At 36.7% G+C, this 17178-nt stretch overlaps 1 protein-coding gene across 31 annotated transcripts in view; it reads right to left on the reverse strand.

Annotated features, from left to right (window-relative positions):
• LOC143988164 (IgGFc-binding protein-like) overlaps positions 1-17178 on the reverse strand; it is a 210093-nt gene that overhangs the window by 127910 nt on the left and 65005 nt on the right. For 25 of the 31 annotated variants that reach the window (XM_077487520.1, XM_077487524.1, XM_077487523.1 and 22 more), the window contains exons 30-43: positions 16820-16879; positions 16507-16566; positions 12462-12703; positions 12093-12376; positions 9258-9535; positions 8284-8882; positions 7625-8186; positions 6335-6534; positions 5964-6183; positions 3305-3445; positions 2938-3194; positions 2686-2770; positions 2206-2253; positions 507-566 (exon numbers count right to left, since the gene is read on the reverse strand). The exons of 1 other annotated variant lie outside the window; for it this stretch is intronic. In XM_077487520.1, coding sequence (XP_077343646.1) covers positions 507-566; positions 2206-2253; positions 2686-2770; positions 2938-3194; positions 3305-3445; positions 5964-6183; positions 6335-6534; positions 7625-8186; positions 8284-8882; positions 9258-9535; positions 12093-12376; positions 12462-12703; positions 16507-16566; positions 16820-16879 — 3096 coding nt within the window. The remainder of the gene's footprint in view (positions 1-506; positions 567-2205; positions 2254-2685; positions 2771-2937; positions 3195-3304; positions 3446-5963; positions 6184-6334; positions 6535-7624; positions 8187-8283; positions 8883-9257; positions 9536-12092; positions 12377-12461; positions 12704-16506; positions 16567-16819; positions 16880-17178) is intronic. 5 more of the 31 variants (XM_077487513.1, XM_077487504.1, XM_077487503.1 and 2 more) reach the window with 2 other exon arrangements.

A 17178-nucleotide genomic window follows, 5' to 3' on the forward strand; every position in this document is an offset into this window, starting at 1 on the left:
AGATATGCGTTTAAAAAAAAACCAAACCAGATTTGTTTAATAATTGGAACCCTAAAACCCATATAAACCTAGAACTGCTTGATTTTTCTTTTTTGAGAAATTTGAGGTGACATCAAAGTAGAAGACAATAAAGGATTCAAAAATTCATTATTTCTAGGCACCACCTCCACCTAACAACTGAACTTTTAAAGCAGTTATAAAGGCTTTTTTTTCTTTTCTAAAATAGCAAACATGTTATGCTTACCCGCTCTATGCAATGGTCTTGCACAGAGCAACCCTGAACCCCCTCTTCCGGGGGACTCCACCAGAACTCTTGGCTCCTCCTATTCTTTGTGTGCTTCAATAGCATTCCTATAGGAAGCTGCTTGCTATTGACATGCACACGCAAGACCCACCCCCTGCTCTGTGCTCACAGGAGCCAATGGGCTTAACTTTAAAATTTGAGGTGACATCAAACTAGAAGACAATAAAGGTTTAAAAAAATCCACAGTAGCAAACTGGTTTACCTGGCACTGGAGTGCCTGTTTTTGCTGTGGTTGTTGTAGAAGTGGTTGATGAGGAAATGCCTGTAAAAGAGATTACAAATAAAGCTTGTGTTAGTATTTTATTAATTTCTGAAATTTCAAATAAATAAAGATCAATTGCAGCCCAGATACATGTTAAAAAAAAAAATCCAAAACAGATTTGTTTAATTATTGGGACCCTAAAACCAATATAAACATAGAACTGCTTGATTTTTCTTTCTTGAGAAATTTGAGGTGACATCAAAGTAGAAGACAATAAAGGATTAAAAAATGCATTATTTCTAGGCACCACCTCCACCTAACAACTGAACTTATAAAGCAGTTGTAAAGGCTTTTTTTTTTCTAAAATAGCAAGCATGTTATACTTACCTGCTCTATGCAATGGTCTTGCACAGAGCGATCCTGAACCCCTCTTCTGTTGCACCCCACCAGAACTCTTGGCTCCTCCTATTATTTGTGTTCTTCCATAACAACTCTAAAGCAAGCTGCCTATTATTGACATGCATAGCCCAGCCCCACCCCCTGCTGTCTGCTCACAGGAGCCAATGGCTTTAACTGCTGCCTCTGTGAGCAGAGAGAGAGAAGAGAGAGAAGAGAGCTGCTACAAATGGGCATAGCACTGGATCAAGATAGGACTCAGGTAAGTATACATCTATATATGTAACACATCTAAAACACCATATCAAAAAAGGGCCAGAAAAACAAGAAAGGCTTACTTACCTTCAAGTCTCTGTAGCATAAGATGTGTCATCTAGAGTTACTCTTCTATCATCTGTAATCACCAGAGTGTACAGCCCTAACCAAATGCAGAAGGCATATATATATTCCTTGCTCAGAATTCTCCATGGAAATGAGCAGAATTCCCTAGCTGTTTTGACCCACATCCGAATACCATAGTAATGCCCAGGAGGTGGGTTATAAGTACACCAGTTAGCACATTTTACAGCCAGAAATACAGAAGTAGATATCTAGCCCGATAGTTTATTAGCACATAGGCTATTGGCCAAGCTAGGATGGGTAGAGTTCACAGAAAGTGAAATGTTTTTTTAATAGACCAGTTTTATAGGGAAAGTATAAAGCAATCTGAATGTTTGTCAGAAGTAAACTTTTAAATATTTCACAAGCTTTACTTTTCTGTAAATTTTAGGGTTATACAGATTCATCCATTTGCTACATAAGCCTACAGATAAAGTCATGTCATGTAGAATGGTCTGTTTTGAACTAGTTCATACAAATCCAGAACCAATCTGGTTGACACCAATTCAGATCCATCATTTACATTTCTTAACCTTTGTACGATTGGGGGTGAAGCAGCTTCTTTGATTGTTGAAAAATATTTACGTTATTCCATGTTCTCATTATAAACAAATAGACGTGTAATGATGATTTTACTTGGTGTGTAAAAATGGCCATACATTAGTAGATTTTCAAATGGACATTCGTAAAAAAATTTACATGAAAATTCTCATCGGTACATTTAATGATATGCTGGACCACAGTCACTCTTATAAATTAGTTTATTCAAGAAAACAATTCCATCCTGCTCCTTAAAATTGTCTTTCCACTGTGGATGTCAGTTTGCCCCCCAATTACAATTACTAATTCAAATGAACATTCCTAAAATGAAATTTTACTAGTGTATTGTCAGATGTGGACTATTAAAACTACTTGAACTATTTACCTGGTTTTGTGGTTACAGTGGTGGTGGTGGTGGTGGTAGTTGATGTTGCTAAAAAGACAAAAGCTCATTTTTATCAATGCAGTATTAGAATACACAAGCTAGACATCATAAAGACATGTTTAAAGCCTAGCTCCAACCATGTTACACCCATATTTAGGTTGTATCATGTCACATGGGTGCAAGCTAACCCCCCCCCCCCTCTCCCCCCAACTATCTCACTCCTGACAGTGTGGAGATGTTGTTTTATCCTTGCAGCCACTGTCACTTTTGAAATCGATGCAGCTGTATGGGGCTCCACTCACACAGCCACATTATTCATTCTCAGAGATCTGGGAATAGAGAAATGAACTACAAGCCCCATCTTCTTTTGTGGCAATCATTTAATCATATGGAACTGAAATGTTCAGCCCTTATTAGACATTATTTTAAGACTAAGGAAGAGCCAAGAAAAAATTCTGTTATGGATGGATCACAGCTTACCAGTACAATATCCTGGGTAAAAAGAAATATCATCTATAGCAACATCACTGCGGAAATCTTCACCTCTTACACCTTCAATGAAAATCTGTTGACAAAATTCATAGGGTTTTAGCTAATAATCAGGACTGGGTTTATATTATGCCAGTGCAAAGAGCACAATGACTAAAAAGCACAATAACACACACAAAGAGATCAAACCTTTTTTAATTGTTTTGATAAATTGAATTTGGTAAAAAAAAATACATTGCATACCTGGATAATATCACTTTCAGGGAGGAAAATCTTCTCTAAATACCATCTGTCCCCACGATTTCCTTCTATAGTGGTGACATATTCCAAACCATCATCTCTTAGTACTGCCACACTAAGCGTCATGTATTGTGATGTTCCATACATGTGATACCAAAACTGTAAGCAATGAGTTCCAGTGAAACAATTTGCAGGACTCTCCAATCTTGCAAGGTCTCCCTCTTTTGAATTCTGTCCATTAATGTATAGATAGTAGCCATCTGTTTAAATAAAAATATTAATGCTGAAGTAACTTTTCTGGTATTAATCATTAGATTGGCAGTTTTATAAACTAATAAAAACAGAGAAAGTGAGTAAATAAATTACTTACATCCTGTTGTGTGGTCAAAGGACGGTCCAGTAAAAGAAGAAGGGGTTGAACCACTCCAACGTATCCAGTCTATGTTATCACTCTTTGATTGTTTCCAGTTACACAAGTTTACATCAAAAGAACAATCTATACGGCATAAATCTGTTTTAGGAAACAAAGAAAACATTTACGACTTATATTGTGCATAATGTATAATGCATGTGCAAGCCTTAAAGCTGAACTCCAGGCAGATATCATTATCACCATTTAATACAGCTATGCTTTCCATAAATTGGCTAAGTATCTTCATTTGTTCTTGTATCAACTTAAGGCAATTCCCATATACAGCACATCCCATAATGATAGAGGAAGGAACAGCCATTCAACCAAGCACATGCCACTATATTCTAGAGCCAATTTAGCTTGACACAGTGAACATGTTTACTGGAGGAATAAGCACAGAGGTGACCGAATTGGCTACTAATCCATTATTGTCAGTATGCTGGGATACGGAGGTCACACTACTATATTTCATAGCTGTAACTGAGAAAGTTTTGTTACCCTCTTAGGTATACATTGTGCAGGAGTATGTAAATAACAAAACTTACTTTACAGGATTATAAATATTTACATACAGTATAAGTATTTACACTGTTTATTTGGCTGTCTGATAGATGCAAATAAAGTGTATGTTACTCTATTATATATCAAATCCTGATATACAGTATGTCTACTATATTTAAAAGTATCCAGCTCTCTTTCCATCACTTCATTTGTATGAAATACATGGTGATCCTGCCAGTCCCTTGCTTTCCTATGTCAAATTGATCCCACTAGGCATGGAAGCACATCCATTGCAATGTGGTTAGTTTTCTTCTTTGCATTGTACTCGGGACCACAGACTAGTGCTGAACTGCCCCCATGCACAGCTATAATGTGTGTTTGTGTATATGTATACTATATATATATATATATATATATATATATATATATATATATATATATATATATATATTCAAAGCAAACTCCTCATCCAACCATGTCTCCATGCTTTATTTTGTTGAGAAATCACTTTGAAAGGGAAAAGTAAGGGAAAATTATTCACATAGCATTTATTTCCTGGAATATGCCCTTATCTCAAGTATGCATGCAGAAGTGTGTTCTTAGCTGAGAAAACCCCTCCTGCAGACTCCTGGAATGTATGACATAATTTTCCTAAGAAAGAAATCAGGAAGTAACTAAAGAGATGTAAAAAAAAAAGGTTTAACCTCCCTGGCGGTATGATTATTTCAGATTTTAGGTGCTGAAAGAGGTACCATTATTTTGCATGGAAATTTGGCATTTTATATTGCAGGCCTGTAATTCTTAGGAATAACTCACTTAAATCTGTCCAAACCAGAGTCTAGCAGACATCCCGGGTATGATAAAGTTTGAAAAATGAAATCATAAATTATAATATAATAAATAACTATAAATAATTGTAACAAATAATAATATAACAATAATAAAAAAAAAATTCAATAATGTAATCAAATCAAAAACACTGAAATTTGCTCAGCTGCAGAATTGTCACTCTCATTACTTCAGTATTTGATGACGGATCTCCCCACAAATCGCTATCGCTCAATTCTGCGAGTGATTCTAATTTATTATCACTGTTTTCTAGCTGGTCTAAAATTATTTTTGATGTAAAGGGACAGTTTTGGTTGCTATGGACAATCTCTAGTTTCCAGGCATAAAGAACAGTTTTTATAATATAAAACTGCATATAGGGCACTGGGCAGAACACTAGGGACAAAGGGGATGTGAAATAATTACATACAGCAATGTAATCTGTAAGACAGCATTATACTGTATGTATTGTGTGTGTTTCACTTTTTGTATGTTGTTCTCCATCCCCATGTGTCACAACACTCGCAGGGAACGGAGCTCATTTACATACCTTGGCATTGGCATTGGGGGGGGGGGGGGGCGGTACACCCGCTCACCTTCCTTCTCTGCAGCTCATTGGCTGCATTTACAAGGAAGCTGGAGTCTGTATGATGGATTCCATTCCACTAGCACTGATCATTTGTAAAAGTTTCCTATGTGATATAGATCCTTAAATAGTATAAAAGCCTTTAAAAATCTGATCTGTTTACTCTGCAGCCCTTCCTCACACTTCCTCAGATATATCCTAGATCAATAGCACTTGGATTACACTATTGGTGTACACTTCACAGTTCTCTTCTTAAGGCTGCTTTCACATTGGGGCAGCGCCCGCGTTAGTGCTAAAGCACTGATCTTTTTAGCGGTTCTGTTTAAGCACTGCTAGCGGGGCACTTTTAACCCCTCGTTAGCAGCCGAAGAAGGGGTTAAAAGCATATACAGCGCTCCCAAACCACCCCAAAGATGCTGCTTGCAAAACATTTTTTAATGTCCCGCAAGCACATAGGCTTTCACATTCGGACAGCATGGGAGGCAGTTTTCAGGTGCTATTTCTAGATCTAAAATGCCTGAAAACTGCCTCATTGTGAAAGGGGTCTAGGTAACAGCTAAACTTATTAGTACCATTCTAACACAGGGAATTTCAAAATGTCGCACCGGCAACTGGTACCTCTACTAACGTCCTCAAAATCGACCATTCTGCATCAATCCTTTTTTGAATTCTTTAATCTTTTCCATATTACAAGTAATTTACCTGGTACAGTAGACGGAGGGTTAGTAGTGGTTGTGGTAGTGGTGGTGGTTGTTGTAGTAGTTGTGGTGGTGCTTGTCACTTTAGGTGCACAGGTCTTAATTCCATTCTGGACTTGGCAAACTTCATTAGGTGGACAAGTCTGCTGCTTACAGTTCACTTGGTTGCTTCCCACACATGTGCAATGACTTTCACATTCCCCTTGCCAGAACGTCTCATCTTTCTGAAAATATGTATATAAGTAAAAGATTTTAGAATCTGATCAATAAAGTAAAATGTTTAACACAATTTAAATATAGCATCATTACTTTCACTATTTGCATGCTTGCTATGTTTTACAGAAAAAAAGGAAAATGACATATGGAAAAACTGACCTGATAGTATTTGCCATCATAAAAGCATCCACATTCACTAACAGGAACACAAGTGTGTCCACTGAGTACAAATCCATTGTCACATTCACAAGAATCAGTACAAGGCTTATTGCAGTTATTTGGAGCATTCTGGTCCAGGCATGTGGCTGGGCAAGCACTGGCACATGGATTGTAGTGACTGTTTCCAGGACATAGGATAGCTGAATATAAATAAAAACAAAAATATCACTGAATGAAAACTGCAACATTGATTTGTTCTTTGCATATTCACTTTTCTACAAAGTTTCTATAGCCACTTCCAAACTGCCATACGCCAATATACGTCCTAACTTTGAAGAGGGATATCTTTGTTATGGCAGCAGCTAGCTACCCTTGTATCCTCTTCTTCGGCGGGCAGTCTGGTTTCCAATAATAGTGGTCTCTGTGGTGGATTCGCCGCAAGATCACTTTTATCGACGGCGGGAGAGGACACCCCCCGCCGATCTCCGGTGCCCTCTGCTGCATACCGGAGCCATCGGTAGTGGTGGAGGTGAACGGATCCTGCTCCTTCCTGGGTATGGAGACGAGTGAGGGGAAGATGGCCCCCCCGTCTCCATATCATTGCTGGGTGGAAGCGACGTTAAAATGTTACTTCCGCCCATAGCTCTTAAAAAAGCAAATGCATAAATGAATTGCGCCCACATATAAAAACAGCATTCAGACCACACATGTGAGGTATCGCCACGATAAGTATAGCAAGAGCAATAATTCTAGCCCTAGACCTCCTCTGTAACTCAAAACATGCAACCTGTAATTTTTTAAATGTCGCCTATGGAGATTTTTAAGGGTAAAAATTTGACGACATTCCACACGCGGGCACAATTTTGAAGCGTGGGTATCAATTTACTTAACATAACATTATCTTTCACAATATAAAAAAATTGGGCTAACTTTACTGTTGTCTTATTTTTGCATTCAAAAAAGTGTATTTTTTACAAAAAAAGTCCGCTTGTAAGACCACTGCACAAATAAGGTTTGACAGAAAGTATTGCAACAACCACCATTTTATTCTCTAGGGTATTAGAAAAAAAATTATAATGTTTGGGGGTTATAAGTAATTTTCTAGCAAACAACAAATTTCAGAAATAGGCTTGGTCCTTAAGTGGTTAAAATATATTTTTTCAATGTATTAGCTATTGTACCCATTACTGTTTGCAACAGAATTTTAAGATAATAAATACTATGCTATTACTTTAATATTGATATAGTACATTTATTGCATACGGAATTTTGCAAAGCCTTAAAACTTACGGCAGAAAGTAGAGTTTCTCCAGGAAATACTAACGCCTGCTCTTTGACAGGCATCAGCATAAGCTTCCAATGCTTTACATAAAATGCCATCCCCAAGTGCACACAGGTCAAATACACAGCTGTCAAAGAAGCGGGCTGGGTTAATTACTGAGTGACAAGCCTTGAAAGGACCATCTTTACTGGTTAACAAACCACAGAACTTATCGCCTGAATAGAGTTCCTCTGTCTCTGGTGGACATGGTAGTGGAGGTGTAGGAACAATTGTTTTACATAATGGATCATCATCTTCAACCTGCCAGCTGTCTCCCAACTGATTTGAGTTCTGAGCTAGCTGTCCATTGGGCATCAAATAGTCGTCCTGCCTAATGTTGTTTAAGTTGCCACACATTCCACAGGTTTGATTGAAATAAGAAGTGGGAACTTTAACATTTACTGTATGGTCATTGTCATAAGACACTGAGAGGTAGAAATCGGTCTCTAGAATGACATATCGACCACTTTGTTTAACAGTCAGAGATCCATTGACCAAGATGACTGGAAGATTTGTCCAGATGCCATCCACCTGATAAGAAATAATATTGGAGATTATTATATTGAAAGCCATTGAAGAAAAACTTGAAAACACAACTACATGAAAATCTATTTTCTCTGGAACTTACCAAAATCCGACTGCGCTCATTTTTAACAATAGTTATTTTATGATCATACACTTCCACCATAACTTTCTGCACCCAAGAGACACTTGGATTCCCACGGTGCTCATTCTTTGCTTCAATGTTAAAATATGGCAAATTGGTGAAATTGCTGCAAACCTTGGAGAGCGTGTAAGTGCATATTCCCATGAAGTGGTGTGTTTGCTTATCAAAGGTGTCATAATGAGGATCCCCATAGATTACACAGTTGCCAAATGTGAGATCATAGCAGCCAGGAACTCCATCCTTTATGCCACAGTATTTTCCAGGTGGACATGAAGCAGAATTGCACACTAAACTACCACCAGCAGAGGGACATCTGCATTTAGTGGAGCAGGTATCATCAGTCCAGAACTCCGAGTCTACAGGGTAATGTTTATTATCTTCCCAACATCCACATTGACTGCTTGGTACGCACGTCTTATCATAGAGAACATATCCCGGGTCACATACACACCCTTCTGTGCAGGGAAGATTGCAGTTTGATGGTGATCCTGGTTTGACACAAGAAGCTGGACAGGCTGTTCCACATTGCTCATAATGACTGTTTGATGGGCACTTCAGAGCTGTACACAAATAATAAATTGTCAACTGGAGAACATGACAAACTTTTTTACATAAAGTAATTAAACATGAATCCTGCATATTTTTACAGAATACGGTAGCTAACACTTGTTTTCCTAGGCCATATACACATAAATAGGTTCTGGGTGTTTAGCACAGGACTGTTGTAACATATGAAAATGGATACATAAGTTCCATTTACCATCCACAATATAAAACAGCATTAGATTGATCTACAAATCACTGCTAACCTATAAAATAAACGTTAGAATGTCTTTTTGATACAACCAAAATTATATCCCGTAAGAACAAATGATATATCAGGTATCAGGGTCAAAAAGAACAGTTTATGTTTAGTAATATTCTTTTGTACTTACGGCAGAAAGACTCATTTCTCCAGGGACCTATTGCTACTCCGTGAGCCTGACAAGATTGTACATAGGACTGAAGACTGTCACACAAAGCACCTGGATCCAAATTCAGTTCACACAAGTCATAGACACAGTTAGTGAAGTAGACAAATGGATCTATAACACCATGGCAATCTTTAAATGGTCCATCCTTATTGGTAATTATTCCACAAAAGCTGTTGCTGTTGATGACGTCCTTCTCATCATCTGTACAGCCTGGTGGATAAACCTCTCCTGGAGTGCATCTTCAAGATAGAATGATACAATTATTATGTGTAGCACAAGTACTGAATTTCAAACTAATACTATTACGGTATATATAAAACCATTTTTCTTACGTTATGCAATAGTTAATGTTTCATTTTTTTCTATGCTGACATCCGGATTAAAGGATTAATATGAACTGAATAGTGACATCTGACAAAGTAATTTTTATTAACTGTGCTAAATATATATTGGAGGGAGCAATTGTTAGGGATGTTTATTTTTTAAATGTTTTCAAAGCCCAACTGAACCTTTAACCCTTTTGATGCAGAGACATTTTTGTGTTTTTTTGCCCACATGTTTAGCCACATCAACACCAGGCACTTTTGCCCCCCTCATGCCCAGACTAATGTTTAGCTTTCAGCACTGTCACACTTTGAATGACAATTGCACAGAAATGCAACACTGTACCCATATTAAATTTTTATTGTTTTTTAATCATAAATAGAGCATTCTTTTGGTGGTAGTTAATGACACTTTTTTATCATTTTTTTACCCAAATAGAGCATTCTTTTGGTAGTATTTATTTATTTTTTTATTGATAAATAAGTAAATAAACATTTAAAAAAAAAGTTTTTCTTAGTTTCTGTTATAACATTTTTCAAATAAATTATTTTTCTTTATAAATTTAGGGCAAAATGTATACTGTTACATGTCTTCAGTGAAAATAACCCAAATCAGTGCATATTATTTAGTCTGTAGGAAAGTTACAAAGTGCACAAGCTATGGTATATATAGCTGTATATCTGAAAATCGATCTATCTCTCATTTCTTGAGGTCCAAAAATTCCAGGATGGTACAAATATTCCCTAAATTAGCCCTTTTTTACTAAGTTTTAGTAAGTTTTTTTAAAGTTGTAATTTTTTTTGTCACATTTAAAAAAAAATGAAGAAATTTTGTTTGTTCACATTTCTATTTATTTTTACATATTGTCACTAGGTGCAGTACAGTGTCATCATAACTAGTGTTTCAATTTAAAAAAAAATGTTTTATTATTATTTTTTCCTTTTTTTTTAAATACTGTGACTAGAGCAATACAGTGCTACCATAGTAACACAGTACTACTCAGGAAAGATGATCTGTATTTTTTCTTTTACACACTGACTGCTTATAACAGTGGATTTCACTGATATAAGCAACCATTTTTTCTGAATGAAATGCATTCATTCAGTGTTTACTATTGTGATTAGTTGTGATTGTCCACATCTAATCAAATGGTTCACCTGGGCTGTGATTGGCCCTGTCTGTACCATGTGTTCACTGTGACCAATCACAGCGAACAACACAAATGTGCACAATGAATGGCATGAATGGAATCCATCCATTGTGCACAATTGTCATGTGATCTGCTGTGATTGGTCATACTGGCAGCAAGCTGGTACACTGATCTGTCATTGGCTGTGTCCGTTGGACAGATTGTGCCATAGTATGGCCTGGGGGGCTTGCATGAGTTGTGTTTTGGTTCTGGGGAGGACTACATTTGACAGCTGACAATTGGCTTATCAGATCACATAGATCACATGTGAACCCCCCCTCCCCGCTACTGCTGATGTATGCCATATGTAGTTTGCATTGAAAGAGTTCTAACAACTTAATACAATTCAGTCCAATCCTCGGGCTCCACCACCCCTAGAGATACTACACTACCCTCTATATTCTCCTCGGCATGATAAAAGTAAAAGTTAGAGGGGAGACCGAATCAATGGGGCCAAGGAAACCTAACAATTCTATGGCTCAGACACTCCAAACTCTGCCCTGTGCAGATGGAGTCGCCCTAGCCCCAAACAGAGTCTACACCCATGTGAGAACCCAAGTTTGGACCACTCCACATGGTTGTTTTGTTGATTGGTGATCTGTCTGTATCCGTGTATCATTGATTGCATATCAGCCAACGTATTATTTCTGTTATTGTGGTCCCAGTGGACCAGTTTCTCTGTCTTAAATAATAAAAAAAAAAAAAAAACAATCCAGTTCAAGTGCATCAAAATAAAAGGTGCTCAATGTCTCCTTTTTGCTTCATATCTAAAGCAGCTTTAACCTGAGCAGAAAAGCCTGTCCCTTGTCAGCAGCTGCAGTGCTCTCTAATATGCAGGAGGTTTACGCTTTTCTGATTGCAGAGTTATAGGTCTGACTCAGCAAGGAATGTGTCAGACTTCTACAATGAGATCAGTGTTTTCCCATAGAGAACAAAGATCTCATTCTTCAGAATGAAGGCATGGAAAATACTTCTCTATTCAGGCTGTGGTTGTTGTTTTTTTTTTTTTTTTTAACAAACTGTAGTACTTTGCCCTTTTATTTTATTTGTCCAGAATATATTTAGCTAGTTTAAACTGAACGTTTAATTGGGCTTTGAATTCAAATTAGAAAATATGTGACTAAAAATATTTTTTGTTTAATCATTGTTTTGTGTGTCTCTATGGATAATCCTGTCTCAGATATATCCAATATTACAACTGTTATTAAAGTGGCTGTCAAATCCTAAATACATTGAAAGTATTACCTTTTTCTAACCAATTAAAATGTATTTTTATGACCTACCTGGTGTCATTGTCCACCTGCCAGCTGTTACCCAGACTGTTAGAGTTTGACTCTAATTCCCCATCTGGGTTTCGGAAGTCATCAGTTTTGTTTCCATTGAAATTTCCACAGATTCCACATACTTTATTGGCATATTCTCCTGGAATATTCACCACCACTCTATGGTTTCCATCAAACCTCACACTTACTCCAAATGCTGTTGTAACCACAACATCATGTCCACTAACAAAGATGTTAACATCAGGATGTAGGGTAGTGGGTAAGAGTACAACTTTTCCATCCACCTGTGTGCACACAATTATGACATAATTTGTTGACAACAAGAATCAGTGCAGTGTGCACACATATATTTATATATGTTAGACTGACCTTCACATTTCGGTTCTTCTCTAGTGTGATTCTGTAACCATGTACATCGATGTTGACATACTTGACATAGGACACCTTGGTGTTACCTCCCCTGTGCTCATTGGCTGCTTCTACATTGAATTCTGCCAGGTGTCCATCAACTTCACAGAGTTTAGATAATGTATAGGTGCAAGTGCCCATAAAATGGTGCACCTGATTGTCAAAGGTGTAATAATGAGGATCTCCATTAACCTCACAGTATCCTGGAAATACATTAGGGGAAGCAACATGAGTCTAAAACCTCCAGCAACTTTTTTTTTGCACCAAAAATAAAGAACTATAATAGAAGCAGACTGACATATTAATTGTGTTTTTTTACAATATGTTAACAAATGATTACTTTAGATTGTAAATAGAAACAGGTGTAAATATATAAAAGTATTTGTATTGGTTTACTTTTTACCCTAGATGCTAATAGATAATACGTTTAAAGTAAAATTATAGGCAAAACATTTTTCTAGGTTTAGATTTGCCAATTAGATTAATTTCCCTGATCACCAATATCACCAGGAATGAAAGTGAGGGTAAGCCTGTATTTTTGAGTTGACAATAATGGGGACACTTGTTCTTGTGACAATTGTCTATGTGTGGATTTCCCTCACATTGGAATATATCTTCTCCCTTTCTGTTGAGGAGTTAATAATACAACCTCCCTAATGAGACACAAATGGTTAAAAAAAACACAACAGCAATTTGTGCTATAAGTGCTATGTGTTATAAGTGCCCCTATTAATAGGTGGAACGGGGAGAATTTAAAGTAGCACCCAAATAATGAGAAATAATTGATTGCCTGGACACTTAAAAGAAAAATAGCATTGACATCCAACACTGGATTTATGTTATTTTTTTTTTTTTTTATTGGAGAAGATTACAGCGTGATTGTTTCCTTTCTTAATGGTCATTTGGCACTTGTTGGAATAAAGCCTGGTTTTTATTTAAATGAACCTGATAGGACATTTATCTGAATATCCAACTTATGATGCACAAAAAATGAATCTCTCACTCTCACAATGCTGCTATCCAGTGAATATACTGTATATTGCAACTATAGACATACTTTTTTTTTAAATAAGTAAACATTCAAAGTCAAATACAGGTTGCCGATGAATCATTAAAACATACGTCCAAAGTCTGTTCAAAATTAATGAATAAATAAATAATTTACGAGTGATCTTTAAAAACAACATATAAATAAAAAGTGTCCAAACAAATAGTGTATTTTCTTTTGTTTAAAGTGGTTGTAAACCCCATTCATGAAAGTTGAACTAATACACATATACCACATACATCTGTAGTGTGTACTTATGTCTCTCCAAAACTCTAAGTGCCATTTCTCTCTGGTGCTTTGTTCCTCTGTTATCAACAGAGTCATTTGTGACAAGTTCTCCAACCCATGAGATAACAGTAGCTGAAAACTTGTGCCGGGGAGGGAGCTTAGAGGGAGATAAGCAGGGAGCTTGTCTATTCAGACTAAAGCTCTGCATGTTCCTTCATTCCATTCCTCCAATCAGCTTACACAAAGTGTAACTCCAGTATCCCCACCCACCCTTATGTACTGCTGAAAGAGGAAGAAAGATTTTTAACACAATCTACACATTCTAAAGAGTGTAGAAAGCTGAATACAGCAGTTATACAAGTCAAATGTATGTTGGAGGATTTGTTTAATCTCTGTGTATCATCTGAGGCTATTCACTTCACTGGGTATATGTGAGGGTTTACATCCACTTTAAATAGTCAGTAATACTGAATGCACCCAGTGACTCTTCAAAAAGGGAAATTACCACCTTGATCCAAAGTGCTCTCTTCACCACACAAAAGGAAACACACCCACCAAAAGTGCATGTCTGTCTTATTTTACGATAGGCAGACACAGCTTGAAATGAAACAGGAGAAGTGATCCTCCACTGCTAGCACACAAGACCACTCCAGGCTCCAGGGAAGGATGATCCCCACAGAGAAGAAAAAAATCACACAGTGTAGTATTGTTTCATCAAAACAGTTACTTAACACTACTCATGCTGTATATATATATATATATATATATATATATATATATATATATATATATATTCACTGAAAAGTGAAGGTCCTCTGGTTAGATCCAGCGCTTGCTGACAGCTGTGTAATCAGCTGGGATTCCCTTGTCAAAGTCATGTATAATAAACACATTAGGAGTGGAGCCAGACCGTGCAGGCAGATCTGTGAGTCCTAAGAGTACCCTGGAGCTGAGTGACCAGCTGAATACTCAGCTATCAGCAATTGTTTGATCTAACCACAGGACCTTGCTTTATCTTTCAGTGTGTAGTTTGTTTGCTTTTAGTCAGCTTATTCTAAGTGAATAAATATAGGTAGTGCGGAATAAATGCTTTTGATGAAACCATTTAAGAATTCATTTTGGACAGAATTTGGGAGTGTGGTTGGACATTATTTTATTTATCATTGACTTGTATTTTATTTTGAACATTTGTTTATGTATTCATTTTTATTGGCTGTATTTATTACAGTTATTCACTGGATCACAGCGTTATACTATAAGATGGATTGATTTTGATTTAAGCTTCAGAATTTGGGTATCTGTGGGGAAATTTAAGCACAGCAGTTGTTATGACATTTGTTTATTATGATATTTTTCTTTGGTTTACTGACATATACACTATTTGTCTAAGTAAAATGGCACCTCGGATTGCGAGTAATGCGGTTTATGAGCATTTCGCAATACAAGCTATTTAAAAAAAAAAAATCCTGAGCATTGTCGCACAAGACGAGTAGGGTTCAAGCAGTGTGCAGTACCGCATTTGGGCAGAGGTGCAGGGGCAGCGATGATGCTCGGAGACACTCGGAGGCAAAGACAAGCACTGGCTGTGGAACGGATTATCTGAGTTTCCATTATTCCTATGGGGAAACTCGCCTTGATATACAAGTGCTTTGGATTACAAACAGTCTCCTAGAACAAATTATGCTAATAATACAAGGTACTACTGTATATCAATGCGGAGGGGTTGTATAATTATTAGCATCTAAATAAGCTTTGTTCTTGTATCAAGGATTGGTATGCCTAATGTCTGCTCTTTCCAAGGAAAAGGTGAAATGAGTGCTAAAGATTATACTCAGGGGCTCTGCCTTACTTATTTTGTACAAGGGATCCCTGAGGTTTGTGTAGAGGCCTATGGAATGTGGAGGCTGTCTGTCACCTTTCCAATGAAAGTTTCTGTAAGTTTTTTTAAATTTCAAGAGTAGGCCTCTGGTCCTTTTTCAACAGGGCAGAATCCAGTGACCACCAAGATAGTGTTTCCCATCTCAAACATAACTGGGATCTGGCCTTCCATTTTGTTACAGGTTTTAACCCCCCTCCCCCCACTCTATCATAATAGAAAAAAAAAAACAATTAAAAGTTTGGTCTTTAGACACATTTAAAGGAGACTTGGACTCAATGAACTCTAATAACTTCAAGCATTTTCAACCATTATAGTGACACTAAACTCTTTCCCTGTATGATATCCTTACAGGTGTCATGGTATTATGCATTTTCAGGGAAGTGGTGCTCAGCATACAGACTGATCTGTTGGCATTGGAAATAGAAGATCACATTTCTTAAATACACAAAAATCTCCATTAAATTAAATATAAATTAGTACATGAAAAAATAAAGGTAGTGTCTACCCTTCCTTAAGACAGATTGGGGGATTTATTAAAACTATAGAGAGGATCTGGAGCAGCTTTTCACGGTAACCAACCAGCTTGTAACTTCTGCTTTGTTCAGCTACACTTTGAAAATGAAAGCTAGAAACTGACTGATTGACATGTACAGATGTTTCAGATTCCTTATCGTTTGCTCCAAAAGTGCAGGTTTATATTAAAGATTTCTAGATAAAATTATTATTATTATTATACTATATTATAGACTGCTCGTTATTCATGTTTTTAATGCCCTAATGAATATAAACCTTGGAAAACACATGCACAATTGACAAAGCAAAATAAATTCTATAATAGCAAATGGGTTTACCTGATGCTGGAGTGCCTGGTCTTCTTGTAGTTGTTGTAGAAGTGGTTGTTGAGGAAATGCCTGTAAAACAGATTACAAATAAAGCCTATGTTAATATTTTATTAATTTCTGAAATTTTAAATAACAGGTAAAAAATATAGCGTCAAAGGCATGTGCTTCAGAAAAAACACCTCCAAAATAAATGTGTTTTATTATGGGGACCCTACAGCTCATATACAATAAACCTAGAACTGCTTAATTTTCCTTTTTTGAGAAATTTGAGGTGACATCAGACAATAAAGGTTTAAAAAACACAGTAGCAAAACTGGTTTACCTGGAGCTGGAGTGCTTGGTTTTGCTGTGGTTGTTGTAGAAGTGGTTGATGAGGAAATGCCTGTAAAAGAAATTACACATAAAGCCTCTGTTAGTTTTTTTATAAATTTCAAACAAGTAAAGAACAATTGAAGTATAATTAAAGTACAGATACACGTTTCAAAAAAAAAAAAATCCAAACCAGATTTGTTTAATTATTGGGACCCTAAAACCCATATAAACCTAGAACTGCTTGATTTTTCTTTTTTGAGAAATTTGAGTGACATGAAACTAGAAGACAATAAAAGATTAAAAAATGCATTATTTCTAGGTACCACCTCCACCTAACAACTGAACTTTTAAAGCAGCTGTTCTCATTGT

This window comes from Lithobates pipiens, unplaced genomic scaffold (assembly GCF_037356315.1).
Source record: "Lithobates pipiens isolate NorthernLeopardFrog02 unplaced genomic scaffold, aLitPip1_a1.2 Scaffold_18, whole genome shotgun sequence".
NCBI classification, from domain to species: Eukaryota; Metazoa; Chordata; class Amphibia; order Anura; family Ranidae; genus Lithobates; species Lithobates pipiens.